Source organism: Polypterus senegalus, chromosome 12 (assembly GCF_016835505.1).
Source record: "Polypterus senegalus isolate Bchr_013 chromosome 12, ASM1683550v1, whole genome shotgun sequence".
NCBI lineage: Eukaryota > Metazoa > Chordata > Cladistia > Polypteriformes > Polypteridae > Polypterus > Polypterus senegalus.
The window spans coordinates 136,345,571-136,370,152 of NC_053165.1; the positions used below are offsets into that span (position 1 = coordinate 136,345,571).

The window sequence follows — 24,582 nt, forward strand, 5'->3', positions numbered from 1 at the left end:
ATCAGTAATAGTCAATAAACCTTGTGATCAATAAGGAGTGTACTGGTGCCCCAAACCCTTAACGCAATTGCTACATACACAGTTCAGATAAATTCCTTTATTAGACAAATACCTTATTAGCAGGCTCCTCTATTGACAAGTTCTCCTTCCAGAAATAATCCACGATTCTTTTCCTTTCCTTTCTTTTCGTTAACTCCTCCACTCTTCCCAGTTGAGCTTCACCTGACTCCTCTCCCGTCTCTGACCCCCTTGGGCCAAGTGCAGGTATTTTTTTTTTTTTTTAATTCCCAACCCTGGACTACTTCCAGTGCTCAATCAATCACAATTGGGCCAGGCAGGACCACACTGGTCCTTGTGCAGTCAGTATCCAACAGCTCCCCTCCTCAGCCCCTACAGAACCAGACAGGATCACAACTTTCATGTTGCCCTGCAGGCATCCATGTTGGGGCTTGCCTGACTGGATGCTGCTGCCCAGTGTACAGGGGTATCCTCTGCTCATAGCAGGCTGTCACCCACTGTCTTGCCCTTCCAGACCCAAACTGGGTGTCCCTCTGGGGCAGCTGGGACACCAGCCACACTGTAACTGCTGCTGCAGTGTTCTTCCATGCAAGAGGAATATTGTAGCCACCTTTCTGACCTTCCTTAACAGTCACCTCCTGGCCAGGCTATGGTGCAGGATTCATCCCATCTGGGATGCAGCTTCATTCCTTACAGCCTTAATAGCAATGAAGTTACCTACCGCGTCTTTGCTCCAAACCCATAATCAGTTGTGACTTCAAAGCAGAAAGACTAGGGGAGGAAAGGTGCTGCACATCACAGTAAAGAGATGCCATGCCAAAGGCCATCTGGTTGTGATTATTTAACACAACAGAGACAATTTTAAATTGCTGACCAGTGTGCCTTGGTATGTAAAGTTATGCCCTGCTTCACAAAAGACAATTTCAAGTCTCTAATTCTAGAGTTCCAACTTACATTGTTTTAATGCTACTTTGGACTGAAATTTATCCCAGTTTGCTTCTCCTCATCTTTAGTGACAACATTACACCACCACAAACGCCTGATCAGAGTAAAGCAATTAGCTCAAGCATTAAAATACAGTAGCTCATGTAATTTAAATTAGCACATCGAAAAAGAGAAACTTAAAAATGAATTTATTTTTGAAGTAGTTTTTTCAATGTTTGTTTTTAATTTGAAATGAACCCAAAAATATGTATCTAAAGCAACTGGTTTTAATATATATTTACAAAAATGTTTCTTAAAAAAAAAAAAAAATGATGGATTAGAGTCATACAAACTGTTTAGTATAACAGGGTCCCACATAGAAACATGATTACTGACTTTGGATTTTGTGTCAATGGCAATTTCAAAACTGCTTAAAATCCGAGAGTTTCCTGGCCACAGCTACAGAGGACAGTCATAAATATGGATTGCTCGATCATCTCCTGCAGACACGATCTTTGAACCATTGCCACTGTACTTAACACTCCAAACCTGAAAAAGACAAGAATTTTTTTATTTTTGATTTTCATAGATGTAGATGTTAAAAATATTTAACTGGTTTAATATTATTATGAATTTTTTATTAATGCAACATTTTTCTTTCTCTTATGATGTACAGTATTGCTAATTCACTTTAAATCAAACAAAACTAAAACACAATGTCACAATTCACTGCACCTCTGTCGGCAAACCACCCTCTGAATACAGGAAAAGCCACAAAAAAAGCAGGTTGAGAATTCCAGATACCTCAGAGTCTATTCTGTCTCAGGAGGAGCCCACGTGTACGTCAGAACTGACATGACCAGATGTACCAGGGAGCTAGAAGATCAAAGATATGTGGAAGCCACTCCCAACAGATCCCCCTGTACCCCCCCTTTTTATTTTTTTTTAACCAAGAACTGTGAGTTGATGATTGGATTCCTCCATTATCTAGAGGCCATGTAACATTATGTGGCTTGTCCAGCGATAAGCAGTTGTAGCCTTCATTTACGTAATCTTAGTATTTCAAAGGCAGTCAGTGGCACACTCCTGTGTCGCCAGTCACGTAATGTGATATGCCCAGCCACTCACTCCAACTAGACCATGACTCGCTCTGACAAACTCAAACAGCTCTGATTTTGTCTTTAGTTGTAGCGGTGGGCTCTGTCTGCATGAGAGCAGACAACCAATGAATATGATTCTGGAAGTACAATGCAGTGATGTGGAATAAGAGACAGAAGAAATGGAAGAAAAGCTCATCTGATTATCTTGTGTTTAACACCACAAGAGAATGGAAAAAAGATTTAAAAATGGCTGAGAGTGTGGTTGAATCTGCCGTACCTATTAACCCTTCTTATGGCACCACCTACACAAGGAGGAACAATATTGGCTGTCAGAAAAAGGTGTGAGCATGGCTGTGCTAGGTTACATTTCAGAGTCTCAGCGATTGCTTGTCATGTAAATTGACATGGTCTGCTGAAAAGATCAGCAACTGCAGTTGTCAATAGGTATGTTGGACTTGCCTGCACTACTAGAAGGTTTTTAGAACACCTTAGTTTTATTTCATATTTAATCATTTCAAATGCAATGAATGATCTAAAATGGTTCAAAGGTAAATAATAAACTGCCAGAGGTCTAAATTTAAAGGTTAGGTTAGCTAAAACTGAAAAATTAAGACTATTACTGAAGAATATTACAAATGGGCTTTCTTCAGAGAACATCTAATCGGTTACAACCTACAGATGTCCTGCAGCAGTTTAAGTAAATGAAGTCTTGCATGTTGAAACAAACAATTTGCACAGATGTTCCAATTTCTGTTGATTACTTAAAACCCTGTCTGTGTCTTAAGTCAGAGTTGGAACAGACTGTGTTACTACACCCTCTGAAGTCTTACTTGGACAATATTACACTGGTGAAAGTTGTAACTTCCAGTGATAGCAAGAAAAGTCCATTACTTAGAAGTGTAGGCCTTTCATTTAGAGAAATTTTGTCCAACACAATCCAAAGGCAATTGTGGAAGAAACTCTTATAGGAAGAGATCTGGCAAACTCAGAGGCACAACCCAATCAGAAGACAAGTTTCTGAGGGTCACTAGCTTGCGCAATCACAGGCGCCTCTCAGCACAACAGCTTTAAGCACAGCTTAAGAGTGCAAGTTGACAAAAGTAAGTTTCACTTTGTACTGTGAAGAGGAGACTTTGTGCTGCAGGTCTGACAGGACGAGTGGCAGTAAGAAAGCCATTCCTTAAAGGACAAAATAGGGCCTTGAAATACCAGCTGTGGACTACTACGGACTGGAACAAATACGGACTGATGAATCAAATTTTGAAATTTTCAGTTCATCACTTAGGGTGTTTGTACGCCGTCAAGTTGTTAACACCAACTGTCAAACATGGAGGAGGAAGTGTGATGGTCTTGGGGGTTCCTTTGCTGGAGGTATAGTTGTAGATTTGCACAGAGTGACTGGCATACTGAATCAAAAGGTGGCTACTTTGATTTATGTTAGGTAGAATGCCCAGAGGGGACTGGGCGGTCCCGTGGCCTGGAACCCCTGCAGATTTTATTTTTTTTCTCCAGCCGTCTGGAGTTTTTTTCTGTTTTTTCTGTCCACCCTGGCGGGCCTTACTCGGACCTTACTCCTTTTCTATGTTAACTAATGTTGTCTTGTTTTAATTTCTTATTTTGTCTTTTATTTTTCTTTTCTTCAGTATGTAAAGCACTTTGAGCTACTTTTTGTATGAAAATGTGCTATATAATAAATGTTGTTGTTGAATGAAAAATCGGAATAAAATTTTGTATACTTAAATCCTTGACTTATTTTTTTTTATTTGCCATTGTTTATTTGTTCTATGTATGGATTTCACATAACATTAAGACATTAAACTGTATGCATTTCTATAAAACTGAGGTGTTCCAAAACTCTCAACTGGTGGTGTAGATGTCACATAATGGGATGTCGGCTTAAGGACACAAACAACTTTTCTTATTTTGTGATACTGCTGATGTGACTGGGACCTTCTAAACCAAGAAAGTTCTTCCATATAATCCATTTGTAGAGTAGTTAGGATTACAGAAAGAACAGCTTTCAACTCAATTTCGACCTTACATTCTCATTCTAAATATTCTGATAACCTTAATGATGGCAAGTGGCTCAGTGTGAATTTACATTATTTATTTTTAAAAGACTGCATGTCTCCATTAATTTTAAACCTCATGTTAAATATTACTACTAGTGTAACATTTGAATGCTGAACTGTCGTGGTTACAAATGTTTATTGCATCATGTTTCTGTACATCTTGACCAAATATCTTACTTGGAGAACACTGTGGATCTAAAATCACAAGCAGATAGGAAAACAGACATTGATTAAAATGTCATAAATAAAAATGGATGTAAACTATTTACTTAATAAAATATTCAGACATAAGCCCAAGGCTAAACACATGTCAAAAGGCAATAGCACTACCTGATCCTGATGGTCAAAGAATGTGTGCACACAAGTTCTTGAACTAACATCCCAAACTTTGACACTCTTATCAGATGAGCTACAAATACAAAACAAATGGAAAGAAAACATTAAAAGATAAAATGAATATAGACAAAAACATCAACATTTTTCTTTTTTACTAATCAAGACACTAGTTTATAAAATTTGTATGAATAAAAATTAAGCCAGCATATCAGGTATTTATCAGATTTTGTAAAATATGAATAATCCTGAGAAATAATACAGCTTACACAAAAGACGTTTTTGTAAACACAATAATATTTACATTTACCTCTAAAGGGCTTATCAAATAGACATGATGGTCACATTTTCACTTACAACTGTTCATTTATCTGGGTTGCAAAATAATAAGATAATAAATGACAAGTTCCAGTAATTAAATCTCAAATTAAACCCATACCAAAAATTATTTTGGTGGCCTTTAACACCATGTTCAAGATTTCGCCTGTTGAACTAAAGGAGGTTTTGTAACATTTGAGCAAATGTGATTAATCCATCACACAACAGCTTTCCTCAATCAAACTGATTACTCAACACAAGATTCTATTAAAGCAATTCTTGGCAAATAAATTATTTTTGATGGTATCCAGGCTTGGCTCCATATAGTTTGTCACAATTGCCAAGATATATTTCTTTAAACTGCCCACTCTGTTCCCAAAGCGGTAAACACACAATTCTGCCTCAGCATCACAACTCTGTTCAATATGACAGGCAACGTTCTGTTTAAACAGGAAGTGTGGTTGGGGGCAGAGAACCCTCTGGTTTGCCAGATCCAGTCTGACAAGACTCCACACTTGTGTAACCATAGGTCAATTACACTGCATGCAGGACATTTGCCTTGGTAGAGGTTTCAGTCATAGATCTTCTACCCACCCTTGTGATGGAGCAGGTTGGCTCCACACACCCGGCTGCATGCGGGGACCCTCTTGTTCTGCAACCGTCATTAATGTAACTGGGACGAGCCGGGCAAATGAGGACATACATAGCAAGTGGTACGTGTGTATTGCTTTCTGTTCTCTTTCTTTCTTTCTCATTCGTTTTTTCTGACCCATTCAGCTCTCACACTTCCCTTTTTACAGTGAAGGTGAGGCATACCTGCGGCAACCACAGCTCCAGCACTAACTAAGGTTGCGAGTGATCTTGCCAACATGCACAAAGTGCTGGACTGTCCACTCCCGCCATGGTACCACACCCCACCAGAGGATATGAGCGCCAAACTGTTATTTCCAAATGTGCCGGAGCTGTGGACCTCTCTTACCACAACCATGCAGAGAAACACCTCTTCTGCTGGGATGAGAAAGGAAGAGTATGGTAGAAGGCAAGCATTTATGAATCACTGGTCGATATTGAACCACTCCGTACCTGGAAATCACAATGTCCCAAAATGCAACACAGGCAAGGTACTCTGCCTGCTCATGAACCTGATGATTATATTAAAACAGTGTTACCCAACCTTTTTTCTGTGGTGGTACACTTTTAGTAACCAAAAATATTCCAAGACACACCACTATTTTACTAACCACAAACAATTTATATTTCATATATATATGCTTAACTGTCCGAACTGATGAAATTACTTCAGAAGCTGGTTTAAAAAAAAAAAAAAGCCCGGACTTCAGCATTCGCAGACACAGCACTTAGTGAGCACTTTGGTAGTGTCTCCCAGCTGGTTTGTCCCTCTGAATGCCCCACTCTGCCTCAGAAGCAATTCATCCACCCATCCATTATCCAACCCACTATTATCCTAACCACAGGGTCACGGGGGTCTGCTAGAGCCAATCCCAGCCAACACAGGGCACAAGGCAGGAAACTAACCCCGGGCAGGGTGCCAGCCTACCGCAGGGCACACACCAAGCACACACTAGGGACAATTTAGAATTGCCAATGCACCTAACCTGCATGTCTTTATTCATATGCTCACTATTCATGAGTCTTGAGAGGCTTTCTGGTGACCACACACGCCCAAGCACATGGGCTTTAGCAGCCAAGAGACACGTCAGAAGTGCTCCAAGTGCTGTGTCTGAAGCACAGCGATTGCAGAGCTGCTTTAATCCCAGTTTCTCCAGGTAGTCCTGTCCTCTCAGACAGGCCTTGACCACCTCTCTCAGGTTCAGACCCAGGTATGCTACACTATTATTTTCATGGCACACCTGGATATCTGTCATGGTGCACCACTGTGCTACAGCACACTGGTTGAATATTACTGTGCTAAAACAAGACATCCTGAAGACCACCCAGAAATATAAGACGATGTTCAGTGTTGTATGGCCCCCAAGGTGGCCAAGAATCCCAGTGTTAATTTTAGCTTCAGTGCCAGGGACTTTGAACAGACACAATGACTAATTATATTCCTGCTTCTCCTTCGCCTCTTCTTTCCATCCATTATTGGTACCAACATTCAAATCACCTGTGCACTCTGTACTGGGTTATATTCTTTCAGTTGGTTTTGTCACATTATTACACACAGTTGCGAGTTACTGTGTGTAAATGATGGCATCTGTGCTAAAATGGTATTCAACGTCTGCCGCCTATGCTTACCATTTTGCATCACAAGTACATCAATGTGCAATTTCATGAATGAGAATATGTTTTAAGTTTTGCAAAAATAATAGTAAAATAAAAAATAAAGGTGAATTAAATCTGCAAAATATTTCTAACAAGGTCAGCATTTTTTAAGGTATTGCCAGAAGAGTCACAAATTCAATAAAGTAGTATTGGCAGCTGACAGTTTTGTTCTGAGAATGGGATATGGTGTTTTAGCAATTAACAAAAAACTGTAAAAGATTACTTTTTTCAGTACTTAAAACTGAAATGAAAGGGACTCAGTTTGAACTAATAAGATAGCAGTGAACTAGCTGACCCTCAATTGCATGTACAATAAATTCAAATAACTAAAGTGGAGGTCAGCTTTCATCTTATCTAATAGTTAAAATGCATGATGCAGAGAAAAAAAAAAATAAAAATAAAGCACATACAGTATGCCTGATTTAACTCTTTTTAGCAGTTTACTAAACTAAAACATACATGGCTTCTATTGATAGTCATATGGCAATAGAAAACTGCATATATTTTGGCCAGTCAATTACTTGTTTTTTTTTTGGGGTGGGGAAGGGGGGTTTCAGCATCATTCATCAATCAAACACTGTTCCATCACTTTATTATCTTTGTCACTGATAATGACTTCGGGGTTATTCTTGCATTAAATTATGCTGTTCAAATATTACTAAACACTTTAGGGGGATGGGAAGTAAAAACATACACAAATATTTTTGGTGATCATACTTTGGAATACAAAAGGCAGCACACACTAAAGGAAAAAATAAGCCATTTTGACAATGCTCAGTGCTCACCCTTCACCCGGTCACCGCATAACCCAACCCAACCCTGCTACATTAAATTGAGAACAAACAAAAAAAATAAATAAATAAAGGAGCCTAAGAGAGACTGGCACAGCGCCAATCTCATTAAGAAGAAGAAAAGCTAAGGATTCGGGCTGTGGCCAGGACCCAGGGTGATATCCTTGTGCTTGAACAAACTGTACTATATCTGTCCATTTATCAATGTAAAAGTCAGATGCTCCGTTGACCTTAAGGCCAAACAATTCCTAAAAATATGATTAAACAAGTAAAGACTTTCAGAAAGAAAGAGAAAAGGAATCAGGAGATTTCCAGTGAGAGGCAAGGGCAACTTTTGCAATGATTGTCCCTATTGCAATTAGCCTCTGCTAGATAACTAATAAATGATGTAAGGAAAAGTCTAGAATTAGATAAATGTGGGGTAGCAAGGAGATGTTATTAAAGTGAAAGGAAGTAAGAAAATCAGACACACGAAGGCAAAAAATCACTACATAAGGGCAGTACAAAGACAAGACATATGCATATATGTTGCTGGGGTGTTCAGGGAACAAAAGTGGCAATTAGTTTCAGAGGACAATCCCCACATATTGTTTACAGGGGTGGTGACATATAATTAGTGGACAAATTTAAATTGACTTTGTTGATAATCAGAATTCCTCAATATCAATAAGACAGACATTTTTAAAAACTAGTGAAACAGAGTTGAAAAGTGGACTTCATTGATAATGGGAAATATATGATGCCTTACACATCACTATGTATAATGTTGACACTGGTTTAAGACTGTGGTACAGAATAAGCAAGAAGTTCTACAAAGAATGGAAAGCAAGGACAGAAGAAATTGAAACACCACAAGGTGTATAGGTCTAAGTTGTAAATGAATAAAAAATGGAAGACGAATGGATAGAAAAGGAAGGTTTTAGAGATTGGAATGCTCAAAGGCCGGATTCATCAAATATACCACCCAATGTGTGAATACCTTTGCTAGGCCAAGGCCGGAAAGTAATGAGGCCACTTCCAATACACAGGGTTGGATTATGAAAAACAGGAGAGTAGACCAAGACACTTCTCCACCTTATGCCATACTTGTAAAGTGTAAATGATTAGAGGACCGGTCTTTGAAGCCCTAAACCTAATAATGGAGAAGGAGAGGGTGGACTAACAGCAACCATGAGGGAGGGTCAGCAGAGTGGGGCATTTATTGTCATTCTGGACGCAGTTCCAAAGCCCAATGGTATAATTCAAGATCTGGCAGTGATATGGTACCTTTGCCTTGAATTAGCCTTGGGAAATGAGCAAACTTTACAAAGTAAATTTAGACGTTGTGGCAGACAGCCAGGTAACGCCTCGACAGTGGAAGGACTGGGGGGGAGGGAGCTTATTCACGGCATTACCTCTTCCGTAGCGCTAGGTGGCAGCTGTTCTGGGTTGCAGCAGTGCCTCAGACTCCCACAGTGCTACCTGGGTGTTCAATTTTGGAGCAGCCCTGCCTGACAGCATTTATACCACACCTGGAAATGCATCCAGAAGTGGTGTCATTGGACACCTGGAGCACTTCTGGGTGTCCTATAAAAGGAGCCAGCCGCCACTACTCTAGGAGCCAGAGTCAGGAGAAGGTTGAAAACGCTTGCTGGAGGAGTTGAGGTGGAGAGAGAGAGAGAAAGAGAGAGAGAGAAAAGAAAGGAAGAAGTAAAGTGTGTTTTGTGCTGCGTTTGTTCTGTACAGGTGGGAAAGGGGAGAAGGCATTTCCCACAGGGGAAAAAGAAAATAATAAAAGTGGGTATGCTGAACTTGTGTCCTGTGTCTGTCTGTGTTCGTTTTGGGCGACAGGAGCACCCGCTGCAGAACACAACATACAAGACATTTTGACCAGTTTATTTTATAAACATAAAGACATTCACAAGAATGAAATAATTTAAGAATGTTTGGAAGATCACTAAGGGCATTCCCAAAGAAGAGTAGAATATCATCTGCATACTGTAATATTTCATTGTGGGAGCCCAACATTGAGAAAAAAATACTCACCTCGAAACAAAGTGCGCATCATCTGGACAAAAAGAAACATTTAGAACCCAAGATCCATGACCACTCAAGGTACCAGCAAGGTTAGCATGCTGCCTGTAAAATTAAGACATCATTGTTAATATGGGAAGTGCCTGCTCCAGTAAAAGAAAGAAAACTAAAATTTAGATACATCTCTAAACATGAAACTCCATTAATCTGACAAAAACTGAGAAACACATTAAAATGTATGCTATTTTAAAAGTTTAACCCTTATTCTGCTATATAAATAAGGTAGACAAAATTTAGACATTAAAAATAAGTGCATGGAATTGTTGCAACTTGCACTGATCTATTTTAAATTTTATACAGGAAGGAAACCATGAACACACTATTGTGATCTCTGCTACTTTCTGGTCTTAAATGAGTTGTCCTCAATCTTTGCAGGCAATAGAATGCATTTACTGAAAAGCATTTTAGAACAGGTTACATTTCAGGGAACTTTTGAATTTTCTGCTAATAAATTTTATTTTCAAAATATGAACTTGCATATAGCATTGGTCACAAAGCAGATCACCTGTCCACCATAGGGCCCTCTCGGGGACACCAATTTACCTAAAATTCATATTTTTATTTATAAGGTAGGAAGATCATGTGTACCCAGAAGAAACTCCATCCAGACATGGAAAAAATGGAGAATCTAAACAAACAACAGCACAGGATTTGAAGAACGGATGCCTGACTCATGAAGCAACAGCACTAATCAATGTGCCCCCATGCCACCCTGCTATCTACATAGTCTGTATGTTCATTTCATGTCCATTCAGGATTTTCACAGGATACTGGGTTTAACTTTATTCAATAAAATAAAGAATACTCTTTTTGTTCCTTGTTTATGCCAATGTATACTGGTTCAACCAAACTCTAAATTCTTTAAAAGCTTCCAAGAGTTTTACGGGTAGATTGAACTAAAACCTCCTATAGCAATAACTTAACTTAATTAATTTGGGGATTAACAGAATACAGACTTGGATCTAATTGAGCACCAGACATTAAGGTATCAACATCTGGTTACTCCCCGTTTGTTTCAGAAATTGGGAAACTACAGCTCTCGAGGCATGGGATACAGTATTACAGACTCCATCCATTTTCAGATTTTCTTTCTAACCTCTGACTCTTGAGGATTTTTCCTCACATGACCGACCCCTTAAATTCCAGTAACTCTTTGTGGGAAGATGGGCCACATGAGGATAGCATTACCTTTTTGAACAGATTTAATATGCAACACACATATATTTTATATAGAGGTTCACAGTAACACTAAGTAAAATACTGTTAATACAGCAACCATATCAACTTCTCTTGCAATCTCCGTGGCCCATGATGTAACTTCAAAAGATGTAATATCAATTTGTTTTGTAATACTAATTGAAGTAATGCAATTACATTAAAATAACTCTTCCTTAATGAGCATAAAAATGTAATTCAATTTCTATAGAAACTAATGTTAAAAATTAATGACAGTCATCACTGCAGACACTTCAGCTAAACTGCAGAATAAACCAACTGATGAATTTTCAAAGAATCAAGGGCTTCCTAATTTGTTTCATAATTGTTTTCCAATTGGAGAATGTACCTAAATAAAAAACAAAACAAAACAAAACATACACATCATAAATCTTAATATATCCGTCATCGGATGCAGTGACTAAAAGTTGGGAATCTGGTGAAAATGTCAAAGATCTGATTGGCATGGCATGACCTGTGAAGAAAAAAAAAACATTAAGAGGTTATTTAGCATATTAATTAGCAAAATAGCAGAGAAAGAAGATGTGTATTACCATTAAATGAAAAAATATATACATTTGTAAATCCTTTCAAGAATCCAAAAAGTTACCATTGTAGGGTGTATACATAAACGCAGAGTATTTTAGTCTGAATGTGGTCGGCAAAGTTGTTATTTGTATGGATGAAGCCAATCAGTAATAGAATCAAAACAAAGGGTTTTCCTTCAGTGATATCAAATTTCAAGTAGGGTTCATAAAGGAACTTTGTAGTTTGTGGATCGTCCAGGAACCTTTTAGTAATAATCCATTATCTGAAACATTTACTCTTATGTAAAGTTCTGTTCTGAACTACAGAGTAACGTAACATCTACAAGAAAGAAACACTAAACTTTAGTTCCAAGGTTTCTCTTGGAATTCTCGAATCTTTACATTATTGTATGGACAGAAGGAAAACTGAATTATAGTAACATTCAAATAAAAGATGAAAGACAATTTATCTTGTGCATTGACTGAGAATAGAAATGCCTGAGAGTACATTTTTTTTAATATATTGAGGTTTTGTGGTTTGTATAAAACAGCTAACCCAGGCTATACTTTTAGGCCCATTCCATGCAAGGCCACATATGCGGGCTTCTTTTCAAATCTAAGAAAAGCCTTTTCTGTACAGGCAATAGTATATCAAGATGCTCTGACAAAAATGACAAATACATCAAATATAAACGATATTCCAATATCCTCTGGTGCTTAACCCATCATGCATTTGAGCACAAGCTGATTTTAAATATTTTTAACCACAGCATATTAGGATCACTGCGTGATAGCATATTATGGCCATAAGCCACTGATTAAAGGCGGTGTACTTTATGTTTATTAAATTGTTTCCAATACTTGCAAGCAGTTATAGTGTCTCTCTAGGTTCAGTGCCAAAATGCAGGCATTTCTTTTAATGCTGCTGTTAAAAGAAGCCTTTCTGAAACCTAGTCTACTTTGTAGGATGATGACTGCCAAGCCATGTGTACCCAATTTAAATTGCTTTAGTGAGGTGAAACAGAAGATGATTAAAAATCCCTTGTTCTAAATATTTTTCATCCAAAAGAAGAGTTTCTCATTTTTTCCAAATTCAATAAAGTCTGTCCATGTCGAGAACGCTTAAATAAAAAGACATGAACTTTAGTTTGGATTAATCCTTATAACATTTAACTCTGGACATCACTCTAACCTTTATTAGTCACCAATTCCTCACCGATATCTAATTTCTCCTGCTCTAAAGATAAGGTGGTTTCATAATATAAAATACAACTCATCCATCTGTATTAATCAGAACAGTTCTCAATTTATTTACTGTCAGGCTCTTTAAGTTGTTTAATTTCTGTTCAGATATGTATGATACATCAGCCTTAACATTGGTATTTGCCAAAAGAAGTTTAAAACATAAAATTTTACATTTAGATAACCCAGTTTTTACAGTGATGCGCAGTTTTACAAACACTAGATTGTAGTCAGTATTGTGTGCTTTTGAGGGAAAAAGTCTAGAATGGAATTCACAAAATTGCTGGCAATTTGAAGTATTTAAACATTGGAAATGTCCCTATTTTTCTAACAAGAATCAAAGAACAATTTAATCAATAAATAATAGGGTGCTGTAGCACTATGTAAACAGTACTTTTAACAACATAAACGGTTTTCTTACCCTCCAAAGTGTGAAGAAGTTTTCCCGTAGCAATATCAAAAATGTTGATAATGCCATCTATTGCGCCACTAGCCAAATATTTCCCATCTGGACTCTAAATAAAAAGGAACATATTTGACCCATGGCATAAGAGTAAATGATATTTATGCATACTAATTGAGAAGAGGACAAAAAGCAATCCTTACATAGGCTATACTCAGGATAAATTTTCCTCTTGTGTCCAAAGAAAACTCTTTCTTCCCACTTTCTACACCAAAGATATTGACTTTTCCTAAATGACTTCCTGTTGCCACATACTTGGAATCCGGTGAAAAGGCCACAGTCCAGGCATCCACTAAAATTAAATGCATAGGGGGGAGAAAAAAAAAAAAAACTTTGATGTGAATTGAAATGATTTTGGTTTGCACTAGAGTATATTCACAAAGCATCACTTTCAATAATTATGATAAAAATAAAACTACATCAGCTTGATACTCTCAGAATAAAGGAGTCCAATTAGCCTTTGAGGCTCTCCGAAATTCAAGATGTTATAAACTCACTGCAAAAAGTGGGATAGCTGCAGGCACAGAAAGTTAAACAGTAGAGTTAAAAAAAAAAATTTCTATTCATTTATTACTTATTGCATTTCAGCCAGTGTTTTCCCCAACTTGTATTAATGTGTTGTTTTACATTACTATTTTTCATATTTTTATGTAATTCGTTTTTTGTTGATGATTTATAAACGTACTGTCACTTTAAATGTTCGTCTATTCCTCGTGTCCTGTGGTACTATAAAAGGAAGGGCCAGCCCAAAAAGTACTTTAAAAGTGAAACTGAATATAAATAACTAATACAAAAAAACAGAAAAACAAAATTTCAAAACATGAGTAACAATGGCGAAGTAATTTTTACAATAACCAATTATTAAATTAATCATTGATTGTTTTAGTAGGTATCATTTCAAAGTGAATAAAAAATTGAAAATAGGGTTACTGGAATTATACAATAAAATACAGTACACAAGTAAAAACACTTGTGAAAATGTCAAGAAGGTACAGAACAGCAGACAAATGCAGGGGACAAAGGGTGACAAATACTTTGTGTGATATGGCTTTCATATCTGTATCATCTAGCTGGGCACTGCTTCACAAAAAGGCATGGCTAGAAATTGTTTTAACTTTTTTATACATGTAATAATGTAACTATTATTTAATAATCCAGAAATAACAAGGTACAAGCTTAAGAAGTTTGTCTTGCATACTGCTAACTCTTTTCAGTGTACAAGCTCAACTATAACAACCAATCTTAGATTTAGCTGCAAAAAGTAAATCTGGAAGGTTAGGCTAAGAAAGAAGGGCCTGCTCTTGAGATTGTTACAGTGTTGACTGCTGCCACTGTGTGGCTAGAGTGAGAAATCACCAAAATGGAACATGTTGAGGGATTTAAAGTGATCTCCATTCAACCTGCTTATTTGTGGTAACAATTTAGTTCTGAAAATCACCAAACAGAAGAACTCATTACACTGACTGTCATCAAGAGAGTGCTTGTGAGCACTATGGATAACTGGCACCAAGCTAAGATTCTAAACATTATGCATTTTTACAAGATATAAAATCTTGCAGTATTTGATTTTGAAAGCACTGTATTGTAAACGTTAAACCACAGCAGGCCAAGTGAAACATTTGATCCATCTCAAAAAGAGCAGCAAACCACTCTACTCAATAACATTCCAGCAAGAAGAGCTGGTCCATTCATTAGGCGACACAGGTGTCTGCTAATGGCATCTTCTGAGGGGTGGCATTTATGAAAGAAATGTGATGCACAGTCTGGACACCAAGGGGGACAAGTTGTTAAAGTATGATAATAATGCCCATGATAGTACACAAAGGGGCACTGTGTTTGTGTTTCTTAAACTATGATATTAATGAGTGGGCACCGTTAATGAAAGTAAAGCCAAGAGGACCCACCCGATAGTCGTCAAAGTGTGCAAACTCCATACACCAGGGGGTGCTCACTACCTTAAAGTCTGCAGTATATGCACAAAGCTTTGGACACTAATGAGGGACTATGTCTGTTAATCCTGGCTAGGGCTCCAAATGGGCTTTGAGCAGCACTGCCTGCAAGCCTTAACACTGGCAGAGGTTCTCTCATTTCTTAGTTCTGGAGGACCACAATACAGTTTGTCATTACGCACTGTAGTACAATTATAACCCAATGAGTGTTCAAAGAGGCAACATTTACTGAAATTCTAAAGATGTGACCTTAGTTTTTTTGTTTAACAAGGAGGTGAGCAACTGATTTCTTTCTTTCTTTTGTTTTGGCAAATATTTATAACATATAAAACGAGGAAGGAATTATATAGTCTTCATGTCTGGGCAATAGAATCTAGATGCAGTAGGATATTGATTCAATGAATTGGCATTGAGAGTATTGTAATGTAGGCTACTGGGCAGACAGTTTGTCTTACTGTTTATCTTGGTAGAATTTAAACAATATGGGAAAAACACCTTAGTTACTTTAGCATCTAAGAAAGGGCATGTTTTAAAGTGATGTTGTGCAGCTTGGTGGTAGTTCCAAGTTAAACAAATATTTCCCACTGAATTATTTAAAAAATAACCCAGAAGATTAAAGTTTTTCACCACCGCCTGTTAAGGAAACAATGCGTTTGTCAGTATTATATCAAAAATCGTCCACAATGAAACAGAAGGCTGGTGACATACAGATGCTCCCGTCACATACCACAGATTAACACTAAAATGAGCAATGTGTCATTGTAATGAATCCTTGCAAGCAATAATTAATTACTTTTGTGCAGCATATTTAACAATTAACATAGTCACAAAATTCTTTTTAAAGGAATAAACCCAGCAAATGTAAAAATGTAAAATTCCACAGATTCATTACCTGGACCTGCATCCATTGATTTTATCTGTTTACCAGAATCCAAATCCCAGAGGCGAATATGAGCATCTAAAGAACTAGATGCTGCAATGCTACCATTATGACTTATATCTACAGAAACCACACCAAGCTGATGACCTTCTAGTGTCCAGTGTAATTCAAGCTTCTCGTCTGTCCTAAGAAATGGGCAAAAAATGATTGTCATTATAAAATAAAAATAATCATAAAAACTGGATATTACAAAACAGATTTTTATTTAAGGAATCGATTTAAATCTTTCAATAGAGTATTCAATTGGGTAATTATATGTGCTTTATTTCATCAGCTCAGCAGTCCTCTAAAATTTAACATGGAAAATATATTTACCACAAATTAATATTTTTATAACATTTCTCATTTTAAAAGCAACTTTGACACGAGTTCAGTCTTTATTTTTTCAATCCTAAAAACATGAACCATGAATCCACATTCTGTACAGCTGATGAATCAAAATTCACTATTCAAATACAACTGTAATTTAAACACAATCTTATTCAGAGGCAAAAGCAGACATTCAATTGTTTGTTTCACCTGTGCCGATACTGGCATTGAGTTACTCCAGACGCACTATGCAAAGCTACAGTATTTTCCTAGTCTGTTTTTGCATTTCACTTCCACGATTGGCCTTTTGGTAATTTTGAATGGTTAGCTTGTTATCTAGATTAGTACAACTTACAGCCAGACCCCTTCACAATGTAGTGTTTTTTTTTCCTACTCCACTACTCTGTTAAAGAGCCTTGTCAGTGTCAGACAACATGCTTTGTCCCACAATTAGTTTGTCTCACAGGATTGCTGGTTTGATACATAATGTCATCAACAATGTGGTGTAATTAAAAAAGTCCAGCCCACCTTTATTAAAATAATAATGAATCTCTAAAGGAGGGGAAAAAAAGTAGCCACTTCGTACAGACCATGACTTAATACCCTTATGATCCCAGAATCCACCTGAACAAATACTTACACATACAATTAACCAATCAGCCAACCAAATTTATCTACCGGTTTTGCATACATCAATTTTAAAGATGCCACCTCTTTTCATTTGCTATTGGTTATCTTTATTCTAGCAAAGCAATCATAAATCGCAAGTTTTAATGTTGCATATCTCTTTTTGTGAGTAATGTGTTTTCTTTGTTAATTACAAATTGTATTGGTATAGTGAATCCAAAAATCAAGATAACTACTACGCTGTAAAATTTGTGTACTGATACACCACTATTCACTACAGAAAATTTTTTTTTTTAGTACAACACTTATGGTTATCCAGTAAATATAAAACATATTTATTTAAATCAATTTTCTGTTGCATACAACTGTACCCTGTGTGTGAGCCTGGTTGCAGAGACAGAGATGAGTAGCATACCCCAGACAAAAAAGTGTGTAGTTCAGTAGTTGTTTAGTGAACTGTAACTTTTCGCAAAATTAAACTAATGATAAATTAGTGTGTATATTTATAGTAGCAAACAACAAAAATCATTAATATTACAGATACAAAAAGACATCCAACAAAACACTAAGCACAAAACGATAAACACTTAGTTTTGCAGATGACGGTGGTGCAGTTATGAAATTAAATCCCCTGTGAACAGCCCCCTGAAAGTTATGTAAAGTTTTCTCCTACCAGGATGACGATGTAAGTGAAGATTTGTAGAAGTTGGTAGTGCTCCCAGAAGAAGACGACACTTTCCAACCAAGACACAATCACACAAACAAGTGGGCACAGGACAAAAACATAATCATGTTATAAACATGTAATCCAGTGTGTTTAATTGTAATCCAATTGTGCAGTGAAGCACTCAAAAACAGACCACTGACTGCGATCCTTATGGCTCACTTTTATAACTAGAGCCCTCATCTTGTTTCCCCCAACAGCCCTCTGGGCTATTGCTGAAGCTGCCCAATAACACAGTACTCCTGGGGTTGCTGGGATTTTCAGTCCATTTAAGAGGTGCTGCTATAGCATCATCTGCAGTTTTCCACAATAGGCTGGAAAACTTGCAAAACAACTTCCATTTAACTGTGGATGACAAAAATCACGAATATGCGGATCACAAGGGCTGTCCTGTACTTTTTTTAACCCAGCCCCTTAAGTCACATACAAGAAGACATTATAAGTTGATCGAAAAAAATCAATGAGGTGACAGTTACTTTCATTATATGGTGTCATTTTTAGTCCTTTGGTGGGATGAAATAAAGTTGTCATGTTTACTTCATATTCATTATCACATGATAATAAACAAACAAGTGTAAAAACAGCACTCCACCGTCAAATGTTTCTAAAATGAACATAAAAGGACTCACAAACACTCACCATGAAGGAGAAAAAATTAAATGTTTCAGAAAAAGAGCTTGTTCCTCTCTTATGACAGACAATGTCTTTCTTTACTAAGGCAAGTGGCAGGAAAAATGGAATGAGAATGTGAAGAGAACAGGTACCTGCACATCACTCCTAACTTTCAGACTAGGGTGTTGTACCGTGGTAGCCATTATGAATGTAGTGAGAAGTCAAGCAAAATGACATCTTTTATTGGCTGAATAAAAAGAATATGATATGTAAGCTTTCGAAGCAACTCAGGCCCCTTCTTCTCGCAAGATGTAATACAGAAACTGGAGTTCCCCGTGTTTATATATAACCATTGTGGCCAGTAAGGTTCCCTCAGGTAAGGGGGCCTATAGCAGACAGTTTTTTTTTTGTTGTTTTTTTTTTTAAAAAAGAAATCCGTGGTGTCCTGGATGTATCTGGTTGTACTCTAGGTGGGAGAAACTGGACAAACACTCCACCAAGGAATGTATTTACACAGGTTCCACATAAAGCATGGCAACACAGATGTTCATGTAGCAGCCCACTTCAACAGCCATTGATTGACACTGTGAGAGGGTCTTTAAAGTCACACTGCTTATGGGCAACTTCAGAACACAGCAAGAGAGAAAAGTATGGTAAGTCAAACTTGTGCTACAATTTAACACATTACATTACAACATGGTTTAACTAGAGACAAGAGTTTTATGGCCAGATATGAGGATAGTTTGCATCTCTCGGACTGACACAGACAACCTGACTACAGATCCACATTGTTTTGAAAAACTCATCAGAAACTTCAAGAGACTTTGTTGGACAATTATCTTATCCAACTATCTTAACCATACATTGTTCTCCTCGCTTGCTAAATGAATCTTAGCCTGAAGAGGTCTATTGATTTTTTACATTTAAGATGTCTCACTTAAAGGTTTTCCAATGTTATTTGTCCTAGGGTGTATATAAACACAGGGAACTCCAGTTTTTGCATTACATCTTGCCAGAAGAAGGGGCCCGAGTTGCCTCGAAAGTTTGCATATTAAAATCTTTTTAGTTAGCTAATAAAATATGTCATTTTCCTTGACTTCTCACTAACTTTTAGACTACATAGACACTGCCTGCGCAGCCTTGTGGCAATGTGCAAATTATGTACATATGTATTTGACTTATATACAGTAATTAGTAACTTTTGTACAACCCTCAAATGAAGTAAATATAACTGTTAAAGTTCCCTCACTCATTTGGACACTGCAGTGTGTATATTTCTCAAATACATAGACAATAAGTCAAGCACAATTGAAAGAAAGTCTTGTAATTTGAAACTGGTGAATAAAAGAAAACAACTATGCAAAAACATTAAGTGATGATGGCCTGCTTAGCATTCACACCTGTCTGGTATAAATCATCTGCCCTAAGACAAGGAACTTTGATATTTCCAAGGCACATACCCCCTTTAAACAATTCACATTAGATACAGAGCTAACGCAGTGCAGGCAAAGCTAAGGTGAAAGTCTGACACCATCTCATACTTTAACAAGACAGTAGAAGTGTAATTTCCACATACTGCAGCTTTACCTATATCTTGTGTTGCACTGCTCTAGGGGTTTGCTAATGTGCTGTATGATATTGTTCATTGGTCACTGTCCAGGGCGTTGTTACATTAGTCAACAAGCAAGCACGATGGTATACCTGCTGACTACCATAAGTCGCTCTCCACTAAACTCACTCTTTCTTGTCTTATACACAATGCAGAATGAAGACATAATGTGTATATCAAGGCCACTTTGACATAATAGCTGTAAAAAGAATTCAGCAACTGCAAATCACCTGTAGCTTCAATGCAGAACGTTTACAGTAGTTGTAACTAGGCTCCACAAGCTTTGCTTGGAATGCACTGTAATAACTTGCAATGTAATGTTTTAACTTAAACAATGTGCGTTAGATTTTTATTTATTTATTTTTCTGCAGCTGTACTCTCTCTCTCCCTCCCTCCCCATACCATCATGTTTTTGCTTTTCTTTCTCTCTGTAATCGACTAACGCAGAAAATGTCAAAGTAAAGCTAGCTGCAACAATAGAATGATTTTTCAGAACTTTTAAAGAACATTAAAATATTACTGTATTAGCTCATACATCTGTAAATATTAACAGTAGGAATTCTTAGTTTAATCTATAAAATGATAAGATTAACACATTACATCATAAACATTATAACATCTCAAGTATAAATTTAAATGTAACCAAGTCTAAATGTTTACAGTATTATAATGATGCCAGTTTAGTATATTTTATATCTGGCAACTGAATTCTGTTGTTACAGCTTGGTGCAAAAGGTTAAGAAACACTTCGGGTTTGAACATGAAGAATTTAACATGCCACTTCAGCTACGAGTTTGTGGAAACCCTTGCAAATTAACAATTGATTTTAAGATTGTAAACTCAACGTTATTAGCATTAACAAGAAGCCCTTTTTAGGTGCAGACAAAAAAAAAAACTAACTCCATCACTAACTCAATTTGTATGTAGTCTGAAAACAGAATATATTAACCCTTATCTTAGAACTCCTCAATTGACTATGCTTAAAAGTGTTCTTTTCTTATTTTTTTCCCCTTTTCCTCTAATTTAATGCCATTTTGAACACCAAAAATTACACTTACCACTTCCATACTTTAACCAGATCATCCAGTGACCCTGTTATGACTGTTTCTGAACCATCTCTTTCATTCTTCCCCCATGCTGCAGTCCAAATAGCATCATCATGTGCTACAAGGATTACATGCATATAAAATAAACACTATTATTAATCATATACTTTCAAAAAGGTTATCATCATGCTGTTTGTTTTAGTCATTAGGATAAATGTAATGTTTATATTATATGGCAAACTTTCTTTCAGTAAATGGTGACAAATAGGTTAATTTGGCTTTTTCTTTGTTATTTATGCAATAAGAATACATAATAAAAATTAACATCAGAATGCACATGCAAAAATTTACTTTAAAGCACTACAATTTTATTTAACACACAAACAAAAAGTAATAATTTCAATATTAAACTGAAAATTCTGCATTTACATTACTCACCATGTTCTTGCTTGAAAAGTATGCTATACTGCAAATGAGATAATGATAAATTAATTATTTTATACTTATCTGAATCAAAATAAAAACATATCTAGTCACATACACTGCACCTATAAACTGCATACATGGGAACTCATTATGAGGCTGAAACTAACCAAAAAAATACTGACTTCACAAAACATTAACATTCAAAACTGTAGAGGGGGAGATTTACAGAAATTCATGCACCAATCAAAATGACATTTTCTGTTAAGTCTAACTTCTCATTCAATACATGCCATAAACACAGAATCTTACACACATATATATATAGCTAACTACAACCTATAATAAGAAGTATTCCTGCCACTGAACAACTCCAAGGTAAGGGGATTTTAAGGATTGGCACTTGATTATGATGACAGTATTTCTACAACAACATTTACTTCTGTAGCACACGGTCATACAAAAGATGCAGCTCAAAGTGCAAATCCAGTTATTCATGTGTTATTAACTGCACAACTGAAATGCTTCTATTTGCAATACTTACTTGAGTGCTCATGATTAATCTGATATCTGATGATTAAACAAATGTATTCTGCAATAAAAAGACAATTAACTTTTTAATACTTATCTGCTTTCCAGCACAGCAGATGAATATAAACAAAGATTTTCAAGGATCATTACAACCTCCATTATACATTCTCTATTCAGTTGAATACAGAATAATAAAATTTGCAATTTAAACATCTGGAAAAAACATTGATAAAAAACAATAACAAAGATATTATGGAGTTTACTTTAAACTATTACTGTAGTGCCCCATGGGTTTTCCATTCCTGTATTTTTAAAATGTCTCATTCAATTATTCCATTAGTAAATAATAAACAGTTAATAGTAACTAACAATAAATGACAGACCAGTTATCAATGTTTTACAATCTCCTTATATTGAGTGCGGTTCTAATCTCAGTCTCTGAAGTGTCTCTAAAGAATAATAGTAGTTTGTATTTCTTTTCATGGCTGATGTTACTACTCTCAGCAAATTGTCATGATTAATGGTTAACTGGGACACGGTTAATTGTGAATGCATATATGGGCCTACCTGTAGAACCATGGCCTTATTGTGTTAAAACAATGGCAAAAAATCAAAAAAATTGATATTATTATTATTATTATTTTTTTTTTACAAGACAGAATACATGTGTGTAAATGAGAGGGAGGTCAGTGGAATGGTGAGGATGCAGGGAGCAGAGCTGGTGAAGGTGGAGGAGTTGAATTACTTGGGATCAACAGTACAGAGCAATGGGGATTGTGGAAGAGAGGTGAAAAAGTGTGCAGGTAGGGTGGAATGGGTGGAGAAGAGTGTCAGGAGTAATTTGTGACAGACAGGTACCAGCAAGAGTGAAAGGGAAGTTCTACAGGACAGTAGCAGGAGACAGAGCTGGAGGTAGCCGAGTTAAAGATGCTAAGATTTGGACTGGGTGTGACGAGGATGGATAGGATTAGAAAGGAGTACATTAGAGGGTCAGCTCAAATTGGACGGTTGGGAGACAAAGTGAGAGAGGCGAGATTGCGTTGGTTTGGTGCAGAGGAGAGATGCGGAGTATACTGGGAAAAGGATGTTAAGGATACAGCTGCCAGGCAAGAAGAAAAGAGGAAGGCCTAAGAGGTTTATGGATGGGTTGAGAGATGACATGCAGGTGATGGGTGTAACAGAACAAGATACAGAGGGCAGAAAGATATCGAAAAAGATGATCCGCTGTGGCAACCCCTAACGGAAGCAGCCAAAAGAAGTAGTTGTCGATATTTCCCGATACTGACTGATCGAGTGGGTCACCATAGCCACGATCCAATGTAGGGGCGGCCGAAATTAGTTTTCTTCGTAGGTTTTGATGACAAACCGATCATTTGCCGATGGTAATACAGGTAACGCCTTCGACAGCCAAGACTCACCTGTAGAACACCAGGACAAGGTGCTCGGAAACAGAATAACAAACACCTCCCTACTGACCTAGGAATCTCCCAGAACGATCTGAATAGTTGTTTGTAAAGAAGGGGGCGGGCTGACTGGTTCAGTTCGGCGTGTTCTCAGGACCACCCTAATCGGTACATAAGTTGTGGGAAGTGCTGAACTTTAAAGAGTTTTTGAAAGTTTTGAAAAATTACTGGAATTAATGCTTTGAAAAAAAATCACAGACTGTTCAACTGCAGATTGTACTTAAGTATATGGAAAAGTGATGAATACGATGGGCCATCTGCTGACAAACGCTTGGTAACAAAATTCACGGCATATTCGCCGTTATACCCGTAACCGCGATAAACAGTTTTATGTTACGTACCTTATTTCAGCTACATCAGACACATTAATGTACAAACGTTCCACGATTACATAAATGCCTTATAACCGAAACGCGAACGTTTTTCATAACAAAACAAATGTAGCTCTTCAGCAGTAGACATCAGGTTATTTTTTTAATCAAAATAATCTTTTGAGAAACATAACCACATTTTCACCTTCCAATTCTAATACAGTTCTGTATAAAAAAAGACTGTAGTTTTACCTTAAAGTAATGATACATTGGCTTGTTTGCAATTTCACAGCGCTCATTGAGAGGAGGCAGCCATGGTAGCCGGTTGCAAAGGATTGTAGGATAGACGGTCCTCCACTTTGAGCTTCGCTTGATCGCTATCCTACTCGATCCAAGCGCACATGCGTATTGAAAGAATAACGGAAGGTAAAATTGTTTACGCATGCGTGAAAGTGACAGGCACCGTAAAAACCATAGACATATATAGGTAGACGCCACATTCACTGTGTTGCACAGTCGACACGATACATCAGCGCATCCGCCATATTGCGAGTGGCAAAAGTGCCATTTTAAAGTAATTCAGGTAGACGTAGAAACCGGGTTTTCTGATGAAAAAACAATAACGTTTAAAACAGTACCTTTTGCATACAACAGATTTTGGCGAATCGTTTAAATG

General features: G+C 37.0%; 1 protein-coding gene across 1 annotated transcript; it reads right to left on the bottom strand.

Moving 5' to 3' along the window:
* Window positions 1–1,134: 1,134 nt before the first annotated feature.
* Window positions 1,135–24,331, bottom strand: wdr61 (WD repeat domain 61). The gene is made up of 11 exons (XM_039773566.1): window positions 24,159–24,331; window positions 22,146–22,193; window positions 21,617–21,644; window positions 21,191–21,296; window positions 16,204–16,376; window positions 13,506–13,654; window positions 13,321–13,414; window positions 11,512–11,605; window positions 9,868–9,960; window positions 4,445–4,523; window positions 1,135–1,491 (listed from the first exon to the last, which is right to left on the bottom strand). Exons 2-11 carry the CDS (start codon window positions 22,155–22,157, stop codon window positions 1,402–1,404), a joined length of 918 nt encoding a protein of 305 aa, XP_039629500.1. The 5' UTR covers window positions 22,158–22,193; window positions 24,159–24,331; the 3' UTR covers window positions 1,135–1,401.
* Window positions 24,332–24,582: the final 251 nt, after the last annotated feature.